General features: G+C 40.5%; 1 protein-coding gene across 2 annotated transcripts in view; it reads left to right on the top strand.

Annotated features, from left to right (window-relative positions):
* The first annotated feature begins 254 nt into the window (after positions 1 to 254).
* RAB11FIP2 (RAB11 family interacting protein 2) overlaps positions 255 to 19,540 on the top strand; it is a 36,377-nt gene continuing 17,091 nt past the window's right edge. The window contains exons 1-4 of one of the 2 annotated variants that reach the window (XM_045582140.1): positions 255 to 871; positions 6,247 to 6,689; positions 7,817 to 8,285; positions 8,983 to 9,084. In XM_045582140.1, coding sequence (XP_045438096.1) covers positions 522 to 871; positions 6,247 to 6,689; positions 7,817 to 8,285; positions 8,983 to 9,079 — 1,359 coding nt within the window. In that variant the 5' untranslated portion in view covers positions 255 to 521 and the 3' untranslated portion in view covers positions 9,080 to 9,084. The remainder of the gene's footprint in view (positions 872 to 6,246; positions 6,690 to 7,816; positions 8,286 to 8,982; positions 9,085 to 19,540) is intronic. The other variant, XM_036439192.2, reaches the window with a different exon arrangement.

The raw sequence follows: 19,540 nt of genomic DNA, 5'->3' as shown, positions 1-19,540 counted from the left end.
CGAGGCCTCCGGGCCGCGGGCGGTTCGTATTACCGGGGTCCGAGGAGGAGGAGCCCGGCGGGCCCGGGGCAAGCCCGGGGCGGGCGGGGGGCGCGAGGGGCGCCTGGCCCCGAGGAGGCGGGCGGGGGCCGGGGCTGCGGACCGGGCCGGGCGGGGCGCCTCCCCCTCCGCAGCCCTCCGCCCGCGCCCCGGAGGCCCGGCCTCACCTGCCCGCAGGCCCGGGAGCCGCCGCCGCCGCCCAGGGCCCGTCCCCGGGGCCGGCGGGGCGTGAAGGTGCGGCCGGGGCCGGGGGATGCTGGGCCCCTGCGCCTCTGAGGACAGGGCCCCCCCAGCGCGGCCGCGCCCCCGCCCCCGGGCTGCCCCCCGGGCAGGGCGGCCCCTGGCCCTCAGCCCCCCGGGAAGCTGGGCCGCGGGGCGCCCTTAGGGATGCGGTGACCGGGGCCCGCTCTCCCGCCGGGAGGGGCGCCGCCTGCGCTGGGACAGGGGGGGACGGGGGGCCCCCGCAGAGCCAGGGCGGGAGGATGCTGTCCGAGCAAGCCCAGAAGTGGTTCCCGACCCACGTGCAGGTCACCGTGCTCCAGGCCAGGGACCTCAGGCCAAAGGGCAAAAGCGGCACCAATGACACGTACACCATCATCCAGCTGGGCAAGGAGAAGTACTCCACCTCCGTGGCCGAGAAGAGCCTGGAGCCGGTGTGGAGGGAGGAGGCCGCCTTCGAGCTGCCCGGCCTGCTGGTGCGGGGCAGCCCCGACAAGCACATCCTCCTCCTGGTGGTGATGCACCGGTCCCTGGTGGGGCTGGACAAGTTCCTGGGGCAGGTGGCAGTCAACCTCAATGACGTCTTTGAGGACAAACAAAGGAGGAAAACCGAGTAAGTGACGTCATTTGCTTTGACTTTGGGGGCGCTTCGCTGTGTATGGATGGATTTTTGATTTTTTTTTCTGTTCTTGGAAATTATCGGTCTATGTGGGGCGTTGGGTTTTTTTTGGAGGAGGATGTGACCCAGTTTTAAGCGCCCCAGCTGCATGGCTGGGAAGTTAAAAATAGCCCTGGAGAAGAAACATTTTCTTTTAAACGGAGTCTTCAGGTGGTCCCTTCCTCTCATTTGTTCCCAGGACTCACCTTAAACAGTTGAATACTTTGCCCTGGACTGTAAGTCGATGGACATGGTTTCTTATGAAAAGACTGGGTCGCAGTGTTGACCGGCTCAAACAGCACGTGTGTAAATGGCCGTCTTTAAACACTACACATTTCCAGGAAATGGAATAGCGGAAAACCGAATCTGCCAGTATGAGGTCATCTAGAAGGTTGGCCTCTGAGGCTGTGAGAGGTACAGGATCACACTGAGCGCTCAGTTTGTCATTTCAGCATTGTAACCACAGGGGCCTTGATTGGAACGCAACCGCTTTGTCAGGTTACCCACGTCTCAATGGTGCCTGAAGCTGTTCACAGAAAGAGAGTTTTGAAAGTATGTGCACACATCCTCAACTCGAACACACCAACATTTTCCTTTGAAATTCCAGTATTCTTGGAGCTGCTGTGTCACTGCAGAGTTACTTCTGCAAAACCAGTGCGTTTAGATCATAGTGAACGTCAGATTGGAGACAGTGATTCCATTCTTGTGATGAGATGATGTAATGATAGCTCCAATGAAAATGTGGCTTTTGATAGATGACTTTAGCTCAGGCTAAATATATTCTCATTTTAAAAACCATGATATGAGTTAACACTAGGGTGTTAGGTCTCACATTGAAAAGTAGTATGTTTTCAGAGCTCGGTATTTCACCCCTTCCTCCAACATAACTTTTCTGTTCTGAGAAAACATCATAATTGATGGAATTAATGAGATCATTATAGGTTGAATTTATGAGAGGAATTGAAATTTCCAAAGTAGCTTTGCTGTTTATTTCAGTGATAACTAAAATTTAGTTATGCTTTTAGAAACTTTTGCATAATGATAACTTTCTTGACAGGTTAATTTCTTATTTTAAAGCGACCACCCCTTGTTTTTTTTGTTTTGTTTTGTTTTGTTTCTATGCATTTCTTCAAGCTTTTCTTGATTGGAATTTTAATTTTAATTTTAAAATGTTTTCCATCAGATCTGGACCTAAGACTGAATGCACAGGGTAAAAGGGTGGAGAGAGAAGAAATACTAGGCATGTAAGACAAACAAAGGTAAATATTTAGACTAGGTAAGGATATGAAAACATTGTGAGGGAAAGGGCATTTAAAAGTATAAGGCTGAGTATATATCAGTGATTTTAATAAAACTGTTTGATACCTACCAAGTGGCATTTAGTTTCCTCTCAGGGATTTCTCCAATTTAAATTGAAAATGGATAATTATCAAATAACTTGTTTCACATGACCAGTTTTGGATGCCACTATAATATTCAAGGTGTTTTGAGTGAACTTGGAAGTATTATATATTGTTCTCACTGCATTGACAGTACTTCTGCGATGAATGCTGTATTACAGGCCTCCCTCAACTGTACATTTTCCAAGGGAGAGGAGGCCCCAAGGTGAACCAAGAGATTCTGAGGATGAAATAAGCTTTTAAACTTTCTCCTTGCTTTACTCCTTATTTTTGGCAACATCACAATTCTAAACCATTTCGCTGTAAACAGTCATACTGAGGCCTCCCTGTGGATATTCTCTGTTGGCTACTATATAAAATGGGTTAGAACTTTTTTGGGGAAACGCTTTAAAACGTTATCAACAGGGCTTGCGTTGTTATTGCATTCGAAGCGATTTTCATGTTATTAAACCCCTACCATTTTCTTTCTTTGTGGATAAACAGGGACTACATATTAGATGAGGTATCTTTTATTGGTAATATTTCTTGGTTTTTAATATATTTAATAGTTTCCTTTTGCAGCACAGCTGTGCCTGTGGCACAGTGAGAGACAGACTTGAGTCACTGGTGTATTGCAAGAAAGATGTTTAATATTCTGCACATTGCTGGGCCTTGTCAGCGTATTCCCAAGTGCTTTTTAGAAAACTGGTCTGAAGGATGAAGGTTACCCGCTGAGCTAGAAGTCCCATGAAACTGCTGGGTGTGACACTTCTTACTCTTGACACTGAGGACAAGTATTTACAGCCTGTCTTCCAGTTGTGTCGTGATGGGCAAAGAAGTGTGCTAGCTAAGATGATTATTTTACTTATTTTCATACCTTGAAGTTAAATACCTTTTTTTTTTTTTTTTTAAAGGAGGGTTGTGGGAAGGGGTCTGTGGCAGAACACTTTGAGCGGAGCCTGGAAAAAGAACTGTGCCTCCCCCTTTCATGGGTGTCTGGGTTGGTTCTGGCACAAGATTTAAGGAAATAATACAATGTTTAATAATAGAATGGTAAAATTGTTCATGCTGTTATGTAATATCTATTGATTTAAAAAAAATTTTTTTTTTTTTACAACAGAAGTGGGTGATGTTGACTTTTTTTTTAATGCTTATGAAAAGTAATAACAATCAGAGTCCCCAGAGTTGGGTATGACTCAAACACATGCCGGTTTTAGGACTTTGGTGTGTCTCTGCAGTGCACCTGCGCCCTGGCCTCTGGCACCCTCACTGCCAATCTCGTCCCATTTCTGACCACACAGCACCAATTGCTTGGGAATAGTTCCCACATGTGTGGTGCTTTTTGAACATGGACCTGTGCCCACTAAAAATTGAACAGAGGCCATATACAGTTTAAATCCAGCACTCAAAGAGGTGAAAAAAAAAAAAAAAATCAGCCATTAATCCACTAAGCCCCAAATGCTATGTCTTCATTTTGTCTGTTTGAAGCCTGGGAAAACAAGTTTTATCTCGGGGGCGATTTTTGAAGGTCTCATTAAGACTTCCTCTAGTTATTTGTCATGCCTGGGTTTTAAATTAGTATAGTTCAAGTTCTTTGCAGTATTTTCGGGAGGAAGCTGGGAAAGACTATATTAGTATTTACAGGTTTTATTCAAGCACTGACATGCTTTATTCTTTAAAGCTCATCCAAGACATTAGTGTTCCCCACAAAAAAGCAAAACAATGCAACACACACACACGCACGCACGCATGCACGCACGCCCGCGCACACAGTGTATTATAGCTTGGTTGCTTTAAAATACAGTCCTAGAAATAAGTCAGTGGACATTTATTTAGTGCAAGGTGAGGTGAGCTGAGCTGCCTGCATGGAGCTTACATTCTGGTGTAGAATGCATTGCCTTCGTTGGCTGTTGATTAAATAGAGTGCCCGTAACATGTGACCAGCTGTGATTTTAATCTTATTAGCATTATGGTTCATCAAATATGGGAGAACTTCTGTTTTCATGCAGATGTTATTCATCAGCTTTGGATATTTTCTTTATTGACTTGAACTTGACATTGGACGTTACTTATATTCTCTGTGCCTCATTTTAATCATCTCTGAAATAAGGATGTTAAAGTAGAAGATTTACTTGGCTTATTAGTAAAATTCTATGAATTTTGATTACCTTTACCACCTTTTATTTATTGGGTTATTGTTTTACTTTTTTCTCCATTTGCTTTGACTTGTTACACATGTGGAAATCCTACATTCTTGGTTTCTTTTTGCCTTGTTTTTGGTATATTTCTAACAAAGTGTATTCACCTGTTTTCTGTCAAGCCTGAGATGTTACTGAATATTTCTGCAGTATCATTCACCAGAAGTGTTTCTCCCCCATTGAAAATGATTCTATTTTCCAAATTCTAAGTTAGTAACTGGGTATATAACCTTGTCTCATTTCCAGACTTTTCGAGTGCCCAAGTGTGTTCAAGGTTCTGTTTTCCACAGAGTTTATTGCTGTCAGGTCCAGCCTCGGCATCTTCAGATTTTGCCATTTGCCTCAGATAAAAGGATTTTCTCAGTTTAGGGTTTGCCGCTCTGTTGCCTAATGAGTTTGCCGACCACTGCTTTAGGGTATCAGGTTGATGCTTTCTATTATGAGATATTCTTTTATTTTAAAAGTTGCTTGTTTGGGTGAAGCTAGATCTTAATTGACTGGATTGCTTCACGTTAATTAAGAAAAGATTTCTCTTGCATGTTACCTGCTGAAGTGTAGCTGGTATGGAGGTTCTGTGCCAGTTTTCTCTCCTGCCTGTACAGGAAATATACCTTCTTCTGGCACATCCTGTTAGCAACAGTGAGAGAAAGCACTAATGTGAAATTAGACCAGGGCTCCTTTGTACCTAGGAAAATTTGTTACACTTGATCAGAGCTGTGTTTAAATAATAACCCGTCTGCAGGAATGCATATTATGCTTCATTGTTAAGTAATGTGAAAACATTGTCGAGACTGTCTTCTCGACTGGATTTTGCAGTTTGTTGGCTGTTTGCCCTACAGAATGATCACTTGTGACACTGACAACTGGAGACTTTCTCATGGATAAAAATACTGTGGACAAAAGCAAAATAAACTCTGTTTCTTATACATCATTTAACAGTGGGCAATGTCACACAGCGAGTTGCCTAACAGCATAGGATTTGGCTCCAATTAAAATAATTTTTATTCAGTATTGTCACAGTAGCAATAGTAAATGAAACAAAGATTCCAGCAGGAAGTATTTAGGCTTTGTTTTTTCTTTAGAAACTCTTTATGAGATTTATTACTATTTGTCACTTCCTGCCTTTTATTCATTTTGCATTTTTTATTCAGGAAAAGGCTTTGGCCGTTATATATTAATCTAAATTACATCATATGCAATTTTCATGATTAAAAAGCCACATGTAGTGGGCTCCAATATTAACAAAATTACTTTAATCGTCTTTATGGAAGAAATTTGGGGATGGAACTAAATGTTTATTACTTTATTAAAAAATGTGGCCATTAGCATTTTTATAGAGCCTCAAAATGGTTTGTATCAATGAATTCTTTCAAAGACTGTACTTGAGTGTCTTTTAATTAAAAAAAAATGTTTTTAGGCCCTTAGAAACACTTACCCCAGCTGGAAATATAACAGCTCTCAATGGTAAGAATCTTTTATGTGAATGATTTTCAAATCATGAAAGAAAAGTTTATCTGAAATCCTTCTCAAACTTACTGAAAACCTACTTCTTCAGTACACATCACATCCCAGAGAAGGTGGTAAGTTTTAATAACTGACAGTGAGTAAAACCAGTAGTACTCTCTGGGACAAAATCTCCTCCATTGCATAGCTTCGTGGGCACTAGCTTTGCCCGAGAAGATATTTGTATGTAGCCACGCTTGATGTCCTCTTATCATTACATGTTACAACCCAGTTTTTCCTTCTCTTTAAGGTGGTTTAGATTAGAATCCAAACAAGGAAAAAGAGCCAAAAACAGGGGTGAGATAAAGGTCAATATCCAATTCATGAGGAACAATATGACAGCAAGTATGTTTGACTTATCCATGAAGGACAAAACCAGATCGCCTTTTGCAAAATTAAAAGATAAGATGAAAGGTAGAAAAAACGATGGGACATTTTCCGACACGTCTTCTGCAATCATTCCAAGTTCCCACGTGACGGATGCTAATGCTGAGTTTTCCAGTGGTGAGATGCAGCTGAAATCTAAACCGAAAAAGCCTTTCCTTCTGGGGCCTCAGCGGCTCTCTTCTGCGCACTCGATGTCTGACCTAACGGGGGCCCACGTGTCCGCGGAGAAGCTGAAGCCTGGCCCCGCGGGGCCAACGCATCTCCTCGGCCGCCAGACAGAGCCCTTCGGAGCCGTGCCCGAAAGTGGTGAGTGAACGTTCTTGCTAAGGGCATCCTCAGTGGCTGACATACCCTTTTTAGTTGTTTAAAGTTTAACTTCTAAAATTAAAAAATAAAAATTACAGTTTCTTGGTAGTGTTTTCTAAAGGTAGTGACCAGCTATTTATTGAATACCTACAATCCTCAAAATTGGAAAGTTTATTAAGGACAGAGCCTGTCTGCATTCAGTATTAGGTGATGATAAGAAAATGAGACCCAGTCACTTTTCATTGCCTGGCTTCATTTTTTAAAATAACTTTTTTAAAATATATTTTTTATTGATTTTTTTACAGAGAGGAATAGAGACTTAGAGACATTGATGAGAGAGGAACATCAATCAGCTGCCTCCTGCACACCCCCTACCGGAGATGTGCCCGCAACCAATATGCATGCCTTTGACCGAATCGAACCTGGGACCTTCCAGTCCGCAGGCCGAGGCTCTATCCACTGAGCCAAACCGGTTTCAGTTTTTTAAAATAATTTTTTATTGATGGAATGATTAGAGAGAGAGAGAGGAAGAGGGGGAGAGAGAGAGAGAAACATTGATTTGTTGTTCTGCTTGTTGATGTGTTCATTGGTAGATTCTTGTATGTGCCCTGACGAGGGATCAAACCCGAAACCTTGGTGTGTAGGGACAACCCTCTAATCAACTGAGCTACGGGCCAGGGCTTGGCTTCATTTTTTCTGCTGCTTCTCCTGTCTGGAAAACCTGAAGCATAAGTGAATATTCCATTTAATCAGAACGTTTCTAGGAAAAAACTTATGTTCATAAGAAAGAAAGTAAATTTAATACTAATGATGAAAAAAAAGTCTTTGAGAATTACAGCACTATCCTGACAAGCAGAACCTCTAAGCTTTGACATTCTAGTTTGTTATTTTTCTTTCTGAGCTGAGTAAATTTCTGATTGTCTAGCAATATACTAATTATTATTAGCCTGCATACTCCAGATTGCTATACCATAGCATTTTCGGGTTGTTTTCTTTGGTTATTTTAAAGGTTAAAGCTTTAAATAGCTAATTGCGCTCCTTCTAAAAGCAGCAGTGTGCACACACAATGTGTCACAGTGTGAGGTAATGTGTCACTGATTATGCACTGACTACAAAATTATTTGCAGGAAGTCTCAAATCTCCACCCAGAAGAACATTAAGCTTTGATACCTCTAAAATGAACCAGCCTGACCGCAGTGTGGATGAAGGCGCCCCATCTTTCGGAAGACAAAACGACCCATTTACAAACGTGACGGCTTCCTTACCCCAAAAATTTGCAACACTGCCAAGGAAGAAAAATCCATTTGAAGAAAGCAGTGAATCCTGGGATAGCAGCATGACTTTATTTTCAAAATCAATTGAAGCAAGAAAAGAAAATAAGAGAGAGAAAAGGGAGAAAGTTAGCCTATTTGAAAGAGTGACCGGAAAGAAAGATAGCAGAAGGGCTGATAAACTCAACAATGGGGCAGCCGAGAGCCCCTGTGACTTGAAATCACCTAATGCGTTTAGTGAAAATCGTCAGGACTATTTTGATTATGAGTCAACTAATCCGTTTACAACAAAATTCAGGGCTTCAAATCTAATGCCATCTTCACGGTAAGCTTCCCCTGGGGTAAGTTGTGCTATTTGAGAAGTATTGTCCTTGAAAGAATCAAATACCCTTCTAAAAAATACTTGAATATTCCAAAGTCCTTTTATTTTACTTAAAAAATGTTTATCTTATTTTTCCAATTATGGATTCAGACAATGTTGCAAACATCTTTGGATTTGAACTTTTGATCTTGGGAGGATGAAAGATTCTTATTCCTTACCCTAGTTTATTTCGACGTAGGGGACCAATAGCAGCCCGTTTATTATTTATTCTGCAATAAATACTGACTTAGGTATTAATGGTTTTCATAATAGGTGTTAAGTGTCCTCATCAAATGGCTGGGTGGAAGTCGTTTTATTTGTGAATGTTTATTGGGATTCAGGGACCCCTGTTGGGCACTATAAATACATAAAAAATAGCTATATAACCATTTATAGTCATAGAAATAATCACTATAATGAAGATTAGATTTGGAAAACATGAGTTCTCAGTTGTGTAATGGTACTTTTCCCATTTCTTAGTACAAGTTGGAACTATACACCTTTAAGATTATGGATTGTGCAGAAATGAAAGATGGAATAGCCAATTAAGGAATCTCAAATAAAGAATAAGATGAATCTATTGCGACTTATTATAGAAATGCATGGTAGGATGTTTGCTGTGTAACATGGCATTTTTTCCCCGCGGCGCTCATGTATACAGACCTGAGTGGGAATCCTGGCTTAGGAGCTCTGTGACCTCTGTAAACCTCAGCATCCCTACCTTTGGAACAGAAGAATTCCTGCTTGGTAGGACTTAGTGATGGTAAGTGATAAAGTATAAGGAACAAGGCCAGGCTCCAAATAGGGAACCCATAACGGTGGCTGCTGTTACGTTGTATAGACTGTTGTCATATTTTATTTAAACAGTGCTTAACTTTGTCCCACAATAAATGTAAACTGCAGCATTGACACTTAACCCCTTAGGCGGTGCTCTCCCACCTCTCCATCATCTAACGGTTCATTGAAACATGCACTTAAACCTTTCAGAGGGAAGTGTGTATTTTCTTTTCTTTCATTAATGGGTATTTGCTGTGGCTTTAGAAAGTCTTGGTCACTTTTCTTTATAGACTATAGAAAAAATTTATTTTTATCTTATGACATTAATATTTTAATAATAGTTTTGATATGCTATTCTCAAATATTTTGTTTTGGGATTTTACATAGTGTACTTTACATATTGCATTAAGTCCTAAATTATGGGGGTAAATAGAAATCCATTTGCATTTTTTCCCCTTCTTTTTCTGAACTTTTTTTTGAAGAAGATTGTTGAAAACAACTGTCCAAGATAACTTAGAGATTGGGTAAGTTAGAGTCAAAGAAAATGGGAAATGGTAGAAGAATGTTTTTGAATTATGGCAGCCTATGGAAAATAGGTGTCCTCAAAGCATCACTTGCCCTACGCTTGGACTAGTACATGGACTGCCATTGGTTTTAAAAGTGAGTGTGGCATTTTGCCAGATTGAGGCTTTGTTTTTGGGTTACTTCAGTATTAATGCATTTTCTTTAAAAATTAGAGCTGTTTCACGTTATATGTATAAAATGATGGCAAGCATATAAAAAATAGATTTTAAAACCTTAAGACTTTCTCTCTTTTATATTCTCTTAATATTTTGTGAGGACAGAAACATTCGCAGGCTCTTGGGAAGTTACTCTTTTTGTGGCAAAAATCACCTTTGTGGTAAATTTAGAACATTTACCATAGAGTAGCTCTAGTTAATAAGATTGAATATAAACAGATCGAGGGAGAGCATGCCATTCACATTTGGGGGAAGGGAATTTGGGAGGATACGGGTGGGGGTAGTTTTGTCTTTACAAAACAGCACATACCTGTTTATCGTCCAGTATCATCCCTCAGTTAGAGGGGACATTTTAGATTTCTCACATTAGCATCTAAAACAAGTGCCTTTTAAAGCTATGGACTCACATCACTAGGACGCATGCTGTGCATTTTTTCTCAGTAGTGCTAAAGAGATCTCTCTGCAGAGTTTCCAGGACTCCTGTGACTGACTGACGTTGTGGGGATGGGGACAGAGTTAGGGTGGGAATGGGGTTTGTTCTCTGGGTTAGCTGGCTCACCTGTGCTGTTACCTCTGAGTGAGTAATGCATACAGTTACAACAGGAGAAGTTTCTTAATCCAGAAATTTCTAAAGCACCGAGAAACACTTTCTGAGAAGTTCCAGCTTTCATTTCTTAGTGTCAGTAAAATCCACCTGAAGAAATCACCTTGAAAATCACAGAAATCCTGTATTTTGCTTCTGTTTCTGGAATAGATCCCATGGTCTTGCATAGAAGTGGTAAGAAAATGAGTTAGGGTTTTTGTGGGGTTACTTCAACAGAGAACAGGGCCCTTTGAACCACTTTTCCCCCAGGTGACTCGTCTCCATCCTCTTCAGGCCCCTCTTAGAAGCCCCTCCTCCTGGAGGGAGGTAGTGATGCAGAATTTCCCTACTCCTCTGACCTTCCCTGGCATCACATTCCCTACCAGACCAATCCCTCTGTCCTCTCCCACCACCATGAACAATCTGAGGGCAGTGCCTGCATTTCATTCATCTTTTCTGTCCTTAATCTCCCGCATGACGCTTAGTAAGTAGTAGGTGTTAGAAAAACACTTTAGAATAACTCAACACAGTGGAATAGATGGATTTCCTAAAAGGCTATTTCCATCCCCCTAGTCTCCTCTTGCCACCCAGCATGGGCTGTGAAGAACTTTCTGATAGGCTGAAAATGGACCCAGGAAGGCAAATGTGTGCATGTTTATGCCCAGCCAAACATCATTAAAACCTAAGTGAGTTTCTGAGGACTATGAAAACTTAGTATTCATACCCTCAGCAGCACATTTCTGGAGTTTATGAGGAACGCTGGGTTAGTTAGGATAGGTACCACTTGTAATAGTGGCTAATCACAGCAGAGCTTTATTGTTCGTTGTTGTCACAGCCTAGTTCACTAAGCTGGGAAGAGAGGTGTGCTGTGCTCCATACAGTGATTCAGGAGCCAGGCCCCTCCTGGTGAAGCCCCCCTTCCATACGTGACCTCCAGGTCATGCAGAGGGGGAGAGAGTGGAGGGTCACATGTGGGACATCCTTAGTGCCGGGCCTGGCAGTGCTGTGCAGGCTTTCCATATGTCCCATTGGCCAGAGCTCAGTCCTGGCCCAACCTCAGTGCAGCCAGTTAAGAAATCCGGGTTAGCTGTACCTCTGGGGAAGCTGAATTGGGGGTGAGGAGTTCGCAGTTCTGTTTGCTGCAGATGCCAGTTCTAAGAAGTCTGCATGCTGCAAAACTCCTACTGTGTGCTGCAAAACTCCTACTACGTGCACAGGTACGTGAAAGTATAGTTGGAATTATCAGCTCATTTACTGACAGTGAGTTGTTTGTGTTTTAAAATTGCTTCTACTCTTGCTTCTTCATTGTAAATCACAGGTAGTTTAGCATCATCAGTATCAACTAATTTGGTATATGATTAACCCTACAGTTTGTAAAGCTCTGCTTTTTTGCATCAGCAGAATATCGTTTTAAAAAAACAAATATACCTAGATGTTTGTTATACCATTTTCAATAATGTGTTCACACCAATTTTTTTCTTTAATACTGCGTTGTTTTTCCACTGAAAAGTGCGAGTGGGCAGTTTGTTCACTAAACGACATCCCAGATATTTCTTTTTAACAAATACACAGAATAGACCCCATTAGATAAGAACCTGTGACCAAGTTCTGGGTTCTTGGCGAATTAGCGAAGAGATATACAGTATTTCCAGGGCTTGTCCATGAACATCTCCTCCACACTCGTCCACATTGTCTCTCCAGACCTAAACTGGTTGGCAAACCAGACTCAGGGCCCCCAGTTGGCTTGCTACCTGTTTCTAGGAATAACGTTTTCTTGGAGCACATCTCACCTACTGTATTTCCCCGAAAATAAGACATCTTCCGAAAATAAGACATAGCGCATGGAAATATAAGACATCTTCTGAAAATAAGATCTAGCTCAACTTTGGGAGAAAAAATTAATATAAGACACTGTCTTATTTTCGGGCAAATGGGGTAGTAGTTTATGGCTACTCTTATGCTAGTTGACTAGTATAGACGGTTTGGTCTGCACCTTATTAAAAATATTTATTATTTTTTAAAAGAAATAGTTTGCTGAATCCTGTGCTAGCTGAAGGGATATCTTTGAGAACGGCAGATTCATAAGAGCAAGCTGGGACCCTGAATGCATGGAAGGCCACTAACCAGGGACATCCATTGGGCCCTGCCTGAATGATGAACTCTCAGAGCATTAAATTATTGCAATTTTTATTTATTATAGCACTTAGCATTATTATTATTTAGCACGTAGGGCACAGGAGTCATAGTACCTTTTGTTCTGTTCAAGAAAGCCTCCTTCAAAAGAGCTAAGGACCACTCATTTGCAACACCAAACTCTGCTTTCTGTTTTTCAAGACAATGTATTTTAGGCTTTTCTCAACTGTTTGTCCTCTCTGTTCTTGGGAAGTTAATTTTCTTACCTCTCTATCCTGAGGCCCTGTAAGCCTCCCCATCTCCATTCTTTGGCTCAGTGGTAGAATGTACTCTTAAAAAAAAAAAAAATCTTTATTGTTTAACGTATTGCATGAGTCTTCTTTCCCCCCTATTGACCTCTCCCTCACCATCCCCTCCCCCTGGACCCTCCACGCCCCCTCCCCCACTGTCTGTGTCCATTGGTTTTGCTCATCTGCATGCATACAAGTCCTTTGGTGGTGGTTCTACCTACTCACTCCCGCCTTTTCTCAAGCCTGTCTATCCTTGATGCTATTATAAAAACTCTTCAATTCCTATACTTCTTCTTGATCAGTAATGTGATGTTCCCCTTCTTTGGATTTCTGCTGTTCCCGGAGGACATAATTGTTGCACCATGTTGTTTATTGTGTCTGGGTCTTAGTCTTCCTAAGCTAAGTATATAAGCTTCTTAGTTGGGCTGTCTTTAGTGCCCATAGAATCCAGAGCAGGGCGTGTCCTCAGTGCTAAGCACCAAGAGCTCCTGGGGATTTTTAAAAACTACGACTTGTTGGGGTCCTACCTCAGACTGAATTAGAATCTTTAGTGAATGGGTCTGAAATAAAAAATCAACATTTTAAAAACTTCCCACTGGTTCTCAGTTGTAAACATTGCTGATCTAAATTAAATCATCTGTTTCACAGGTACATAATGATGAATAGGAATCAGGACTGTTTGTATCCTCACAGCTGAACAGACAACTTGGGCACACTAGCTTTGCTCACAGGGTCTCACTGAGGGAGAGGGCACGGTAAGAAGATCAGCTTGGCGAAACCAGGGAAGCGGAGAGGAGTGTGAGCTTTGGCCGAATAGCTAAGGAACATCTGAGTTATAGGAGGCATTGAAGGCCGGGCAGAAATGTCCGACTATTAAATATTGATGACATCTACTGGTGAATTATTTCTCAGAAATTAGGAGGGGCTGCAGAAGACCTGGTTAAGGGAATTAATTAATATTGGAGAAAATTGGTTGTGTATATCTTCTCCTGAAATTTAAATAATACAGTTAGTAACATAGGCATACCGTGAGAGATGCGCTAATGTTTGATGTTAGAGGAGCAGCTTATTGGAGAGCTCAAACTTATGGGAGATATTTTTACCAGATAATTTTGTTTGGGAATATCCCTCTGTTTGTGACTGGCACAAAGAACATTCTTTTCCACCTCACTGTGTTGTAAGTACCACGTAGCAAACTCTTAGTTGCTCTATGATAACTTAGTGGTATGTTTTATAATATTATTTTAGTATTATTGATTTTATTAGAGCACATATGCATCTATTTCCATATGCAGTGTTCGCTGTGCACAAACATATCTTCTACTTAGCTGATGAGCTAGGCCAATCAGTTATTTTTTAGGGCAGTACAGAAATAGTGTCCCAGATCAAGACCTCATATTTATCACTGATATTTTACCGCTTTGCATGACAAGTATGCCTTTGACCTTTGGGGTCAGGTTGACCTACTTCCCTCTTTCTCTTCTTTCTTCCTTTCCTTTTTTCCTTCTCTAGCCAATTCCTGTCTATGATTTTATCAGACATTTCTTAGAAGCTATAAAAATTGGTTACCTAGACTGCATTTAAATGTGTTTTTAATTTTCAAAAAAAGAAAAAAATCACCATAGGCTTAAAGTAAGTAACCATTGTTATAAAGTTATATAGCATGTCCATAAAAAATGATGACTGTTTACTGTAAGCTTATGTTTTAAAAGTTATAGTAAACAAATGATCCTAAAGAAAAGATTCTATTCTTAGTTTTAAAACCTTCTTTTTATAGTGCTCCTTACGGAGATTCTTTTCTTGTATAAGTTTAAAGCTCTGTCTTTGGCATAATAAACCTTAAGACATACAAGGTTTATTTTAATAGCAATATTTTTGTTCATATTTGTCTAATATTGGAAAAAATTGGCCTGACATTCATGGCAGGCTGTAAATCTTTTACACAACTGAAAATTTGTAGCCTTATTTATGAGGTAGAAAATAAAAACTTTGAGATGATTTTTTAGATCCATTAATCCATTAATGCTCGGGGATTTACAGAATGTATCCCATGAAGCCATGACTGGCAACATGAAGCATGCAGTGTGATTAGTTCCCACTAACTAGAACTTTATGTTAACTCCCCAGATACTACTTGAAACTTTTTACCCTTTGTGGTCCTAATACTCATTATAGTAGTCTCATTAATTGGCACATCTCCCGATGGGTTAATTTGCAGATACCTACCATGCCGTCCTTTGGCTAACTCACTAATGCAAATTGATATTTATAGACGTAAAAATTGAAAACAAAAAAAGCTCTAGAACAAAAAAGACAAACTTTGCTAAGTTGTTATTTTGAGCTGAGAGACAGATGCAGAAAGACTCTGTGAGAGAAAAAAAAACAAGCCAAAAAAAAAAAAAATCCACAAAAACTACTGTAGGCTAATAAACTGATGTGAAAATTTCTCAATTTACAGCGCTTGACAGGTGCTAAAAGAAAAGCATCTTTAATTTTAATGTGTTGTTAGGACCTCTTTAGAGAGACTGTACAAGTTATTAACAAGGTCCTCTGAGACAGGAGACGGGTAATTAACAAGACCTATGGAGATATAGTTTAGGTAATTAACGAGCTCTTAGGCACTGGACACAGGATAACACATAGTGAGTCCAATAGTTAAAGAGAACAGGTTGTTATGATCAAATACAAGATATAGCGTGGAAGTGCTCTTGAGGTTTCTGATAGGAAAGTATTAAAATTATATTCCAGTGACCCCAGCTCACCAAGTCTTGTGAATCAATATGTAATTTTTTTGCTTTAATTTTTAATATATTTTTGACAAGATTATTTCTGTGTCAAATCCAAAATCTATGAGTAGATTAATAATCTTTGTTAATTGTCATTAGTGAACATTCGGATTTTAAGAATAATACATTGGAAAGACAAAAATTATATGATTCTACATTGTTTTGGATATTTATTGTTCTATTTTTTCCTTCTGGCCCGTTGTTTAAAATTGCCTATTCCAAGTTGACTTTCCTTTTCTTATCTACGTGAAAGCTGTCAGGATCCAGGACTGAACAGAGACTACCCTTCAGACATTGGTTTTTCACAGTACCCTTCAGACATTGGTTTTTCAAATTCACACAGGAAATAACTAGATCAAATATTTGAAATTGGGACAAACAAGTCTCAGACTTGAAGGTACCACAGGAGCACGCCTGGAGGAGCCGTGCTCCTGTGGTACCTTCAAGTCTGAGACTTGTTTGTCCCAATTTCAAATATTTGATCTAGTTATTTCCTGTGTGAATTTGAAATTGTTGGGGTGTGAATCGAGTTTTGATTCAGAAAACATCTACATCGGCAAACCCTTATTATTATAAACATTTTATATTCTACTAGAGGCCCGGTCCAGGAATTCGTTCTTGGATGGGGTCCCTCAGTCTGGCCGGCAATAGGGGCCAATTGGGGCCATCTCGCCCAATCCTGATTGGGGTTGGGGATAGGGGTTCTGTAGGAGGTTGGCTGGCTGCAGCAGGTTGGCTATGGGAGTGCACTGACCACCAGGGGGCAGCTCCTACAATGAGCATCTGTCCCCTGGTGGTCAGTGCGCATCATAGCTACAGGCAGGTCGTCCAGTTGTAATGCTCGCTTAGGCATATATATATATATAAAGAAAGCCCTTGCAGGCCTTCTGCTCTATTCTCTTGCTTCCTCACAGTGTGGCTAGAGTAGTCCAGCAACATGATTTTTTTTCCAACCTCAGATTTGGTGATAATGTTTTCATTTTCATTAGTTTAAAAATATTTACTATATGCATGGAAACTAGAGGTTGTGAAGATTGAAATCCTGCTCTTAGAGCTCATGGAAGCAGGCATGTAAATATTAGGTCTGAATTCTCTGCTAAGGATTAGACATTATAGAGGTATTGGGGAACCATGAAAGGTTTTTAAATTGGATTGTAATGTGACCAAAGTAATATCTTACAGATAGCCCTGTAGCATGGGGGATCTGCTGGGGACAGGAGTGGAGGGGAGAGTGAAGGACTTGGGGCAGGAAAACGAGTTAGGGAATTAGTGTGATGGCTGAGGTGAAAGCTGATGGCTGTCCCTTAGCAGTGAGGATGGAAAAGAAGAAAACATCTCTGGGATATTTTTCTGGGCTAAAATGGGCCTTAACCATTCTACTTTTGTGTGCATGTGTGGAGGGAGGAGAGGGGGTTGGTAAAGGAGAAGAAACAATGAGGATTATTCCAGTGATGTGTGTCCTCCATTGATGCCCTACATTTGGTGGAACTCAGCATTGTAAAATTATTACAGCGATGTCAGGTCTGTAGCCTTTTGAATCAAACTTGGCATTTTAATCTTGATGGAGAGGTTCGAGTTTTTTGTTTTTAATGAGATGTCCTCTTGTTTAGAGGTTGTGTGTATGTGTGTGTGTGTGTGTGTGTGTGAGTTTTGTGTTTTTTGTTTTTTGGTTTTTTTTAGAAAATAGGAATTATATGTTTTCAGTTGATTGAGACAAGTTAAGCTAATATCAACATGGTAATAGCTCTGGAGAGGTTGGTTTTTAATAGTTGAAGCACACTTTGGCTTCTTTGAATAGAAGAATGCAAATTTCTGTAATTGCTAATGGATGCAATGCATTTAAAGTGTGTTCACCCCGCATTGTAATTACTGCATGCATTTCTCTCCGGGGTTTGGCTTTGCCCAGTCCCTTGTTGGACCTCTTTTATTAGTTTCTCACTAAGAGAATGACTTGTGTGTACCCCGCCTTCCCAGGCCCCTGCTTCAGCGTTCAGAACATTTCCTTTTGGGCTCTATAACCATATCACCTGTGATTACTTTTCTTCATAACAATAAGTTTTACCTTTAGAAAAACAGGTACCAGTACCATATCTGTAATACATGGTGGGAGTGTTTCCTATGGTCAGGCTGTCTAAAGCCGCTGCTGGTAGAAAATGAAGCCGTTAAAAAAAATAAAATAAAATAAAAAATAAGCGGTTAACTTGATTATGAAATGATTTTTCTTTTTTTTGCGTTTGTCTAGTGTTTAAGAATGTTAGGATCTGGACCTTAAATCCTTGAACTTAAATTTTAAAGATAAATTAGGGCTCTTTGATTTGATGCGTTACATATAATATAGTATAGTATTATTATGTAACAGTAATTAAATAGAAATATATAAATATTAAGGTATATAAATATTTATTGCATATTAAGTATACATCAAATACATGTTTTTATGTAGTTTATATATATTTTAAGCTTAGAACTCTTTCTGACGAAAGTGCTAATACCTCTTTAATAGCAATTACATGAATCAGCTTGGCCTGGAATAAAACTTAATTCGCATTGCCAGTTTTTAGAGTTGTTTTAACAAACACGTATCTCAAGCTCTGTTAGGGCTGGGGTGAGTGGGTTGAAGCGATGGTTCATGGAGAACTGGTGGCCGCACATTAAAATTGTGAAGGAAGATTTTATAAATAGGGACTGCTCATATACTGTGCTCTTTACCAACCACTTAGTGATTTCACCGTCTCTTCTCTCTTGGAGTCATGGAGCTATATATACTCTATTCCCTAAGGAAGCATGTTTGCTACTTTAGGCGACCAAGGAGCCAATTAGGGGGCGCCCTTCCTGCTCTGTGCTGAGACCTCTTTGTTACGGAGCCTGGTGTGGGAACGGGGGTGTTCAGGCTAATCACATCTTTTGTTTACTGGAGGTGTACATTATATATATTTTTTCATATAAATTGTTTTAAAATAAAATGCCCACACTAAATAAAAAATGTAAATCATTCATAATTTAATATTTGATTCAGAAGATCTATTCTTCCACCCATGGATTTTACAGTAAAACATGACCAAAAAAAAAGTAATAGAATATTCAGGTTTTGGACTCAGTCTGGATTTGAGACTGTTGACTAGCGGGGTGATCTTACTCACCTTTCTGAGCCTCATTGTTCAGCGGCACCTGGGATAAAGCTACCTTGTGTGATGCAGGGGCATGAGCACTGCCGGGGGCAGCGTTTGCCACAGGGTGAGTCTGGGACAGTGGCTCTCGCTGTGATTTTACTGCACAGCATCTACAGAATCACTTTATGTTTAGTGAAATTATTAGTAACAAGGTATTCTCAACTTTAAAAAAGGTAAATGCAAGTGGAATTTAGGAGCTGACCAATAAAGGATATACATTGGAGGAAAAAAATACACTTGATAGATTTTCTTGTTTCTTTCAAGATACATGTTTAGTAATAATCTTTGATGAAATAAACCAAACTACATGAAATTTAGTAAAGTAGAAAATCTATTTTGTTACTATACAAGCAAAGGTATTATACCTACTATAATGCTATAAATTCCTGTGTTCAGAAATTCTTGCCTAGCACGAGTAAGGGAGTAAGGACAGTGTGTGGGAGATTCCTAAGCTTTGGCTTTGTCTTAAAGCTTGCTGACTATTTCCTAAACTCATGCGCTGAGCTCAGATTAAATTGTAAAAGAGGACAGCAGAACTTGGCCTTGTCTCAGGTACAGAGCCAGCTTGGGGTGCTCTTGGCCAGCGGCATTGTGGGCCCTCTGTCCTTTTGTGCCGAGTCCAGCAGGACCCAGGGGCAGCTTGCCTCATTTGTGCCCTCATGGAAGCCTTACCTCTGCTCAGGCTGTCCTCATTTTTTCCTCAGGGAAAAGCTGATCCAGGGCACTGGGTTGGCCTGGGT

This window comes from Pipistrellus kuhlii, unplaced genomic scaffold (assembly GCF_014108245.1).
Source record: "Pipistrellus kuhlii isolate mPipKuh1 unplaced genomic scaffold, mPipKuh1.p scaffold_m20_p_15, whole genome shotgun sequence".
In the NCBI taxonomy this organism is placed as follows: domain Eukaryota; kingdom Metazoa; phylum Chordata; class Mammalia; order Chiroptera; family Vespertilionidae; genus Pipistrellus; species Pipistrellus kuhlii.
Note: the sequence above shows the minus strand (reverse complement) of the source record. Positions and strands in the feature narration are given on the sequence as shown.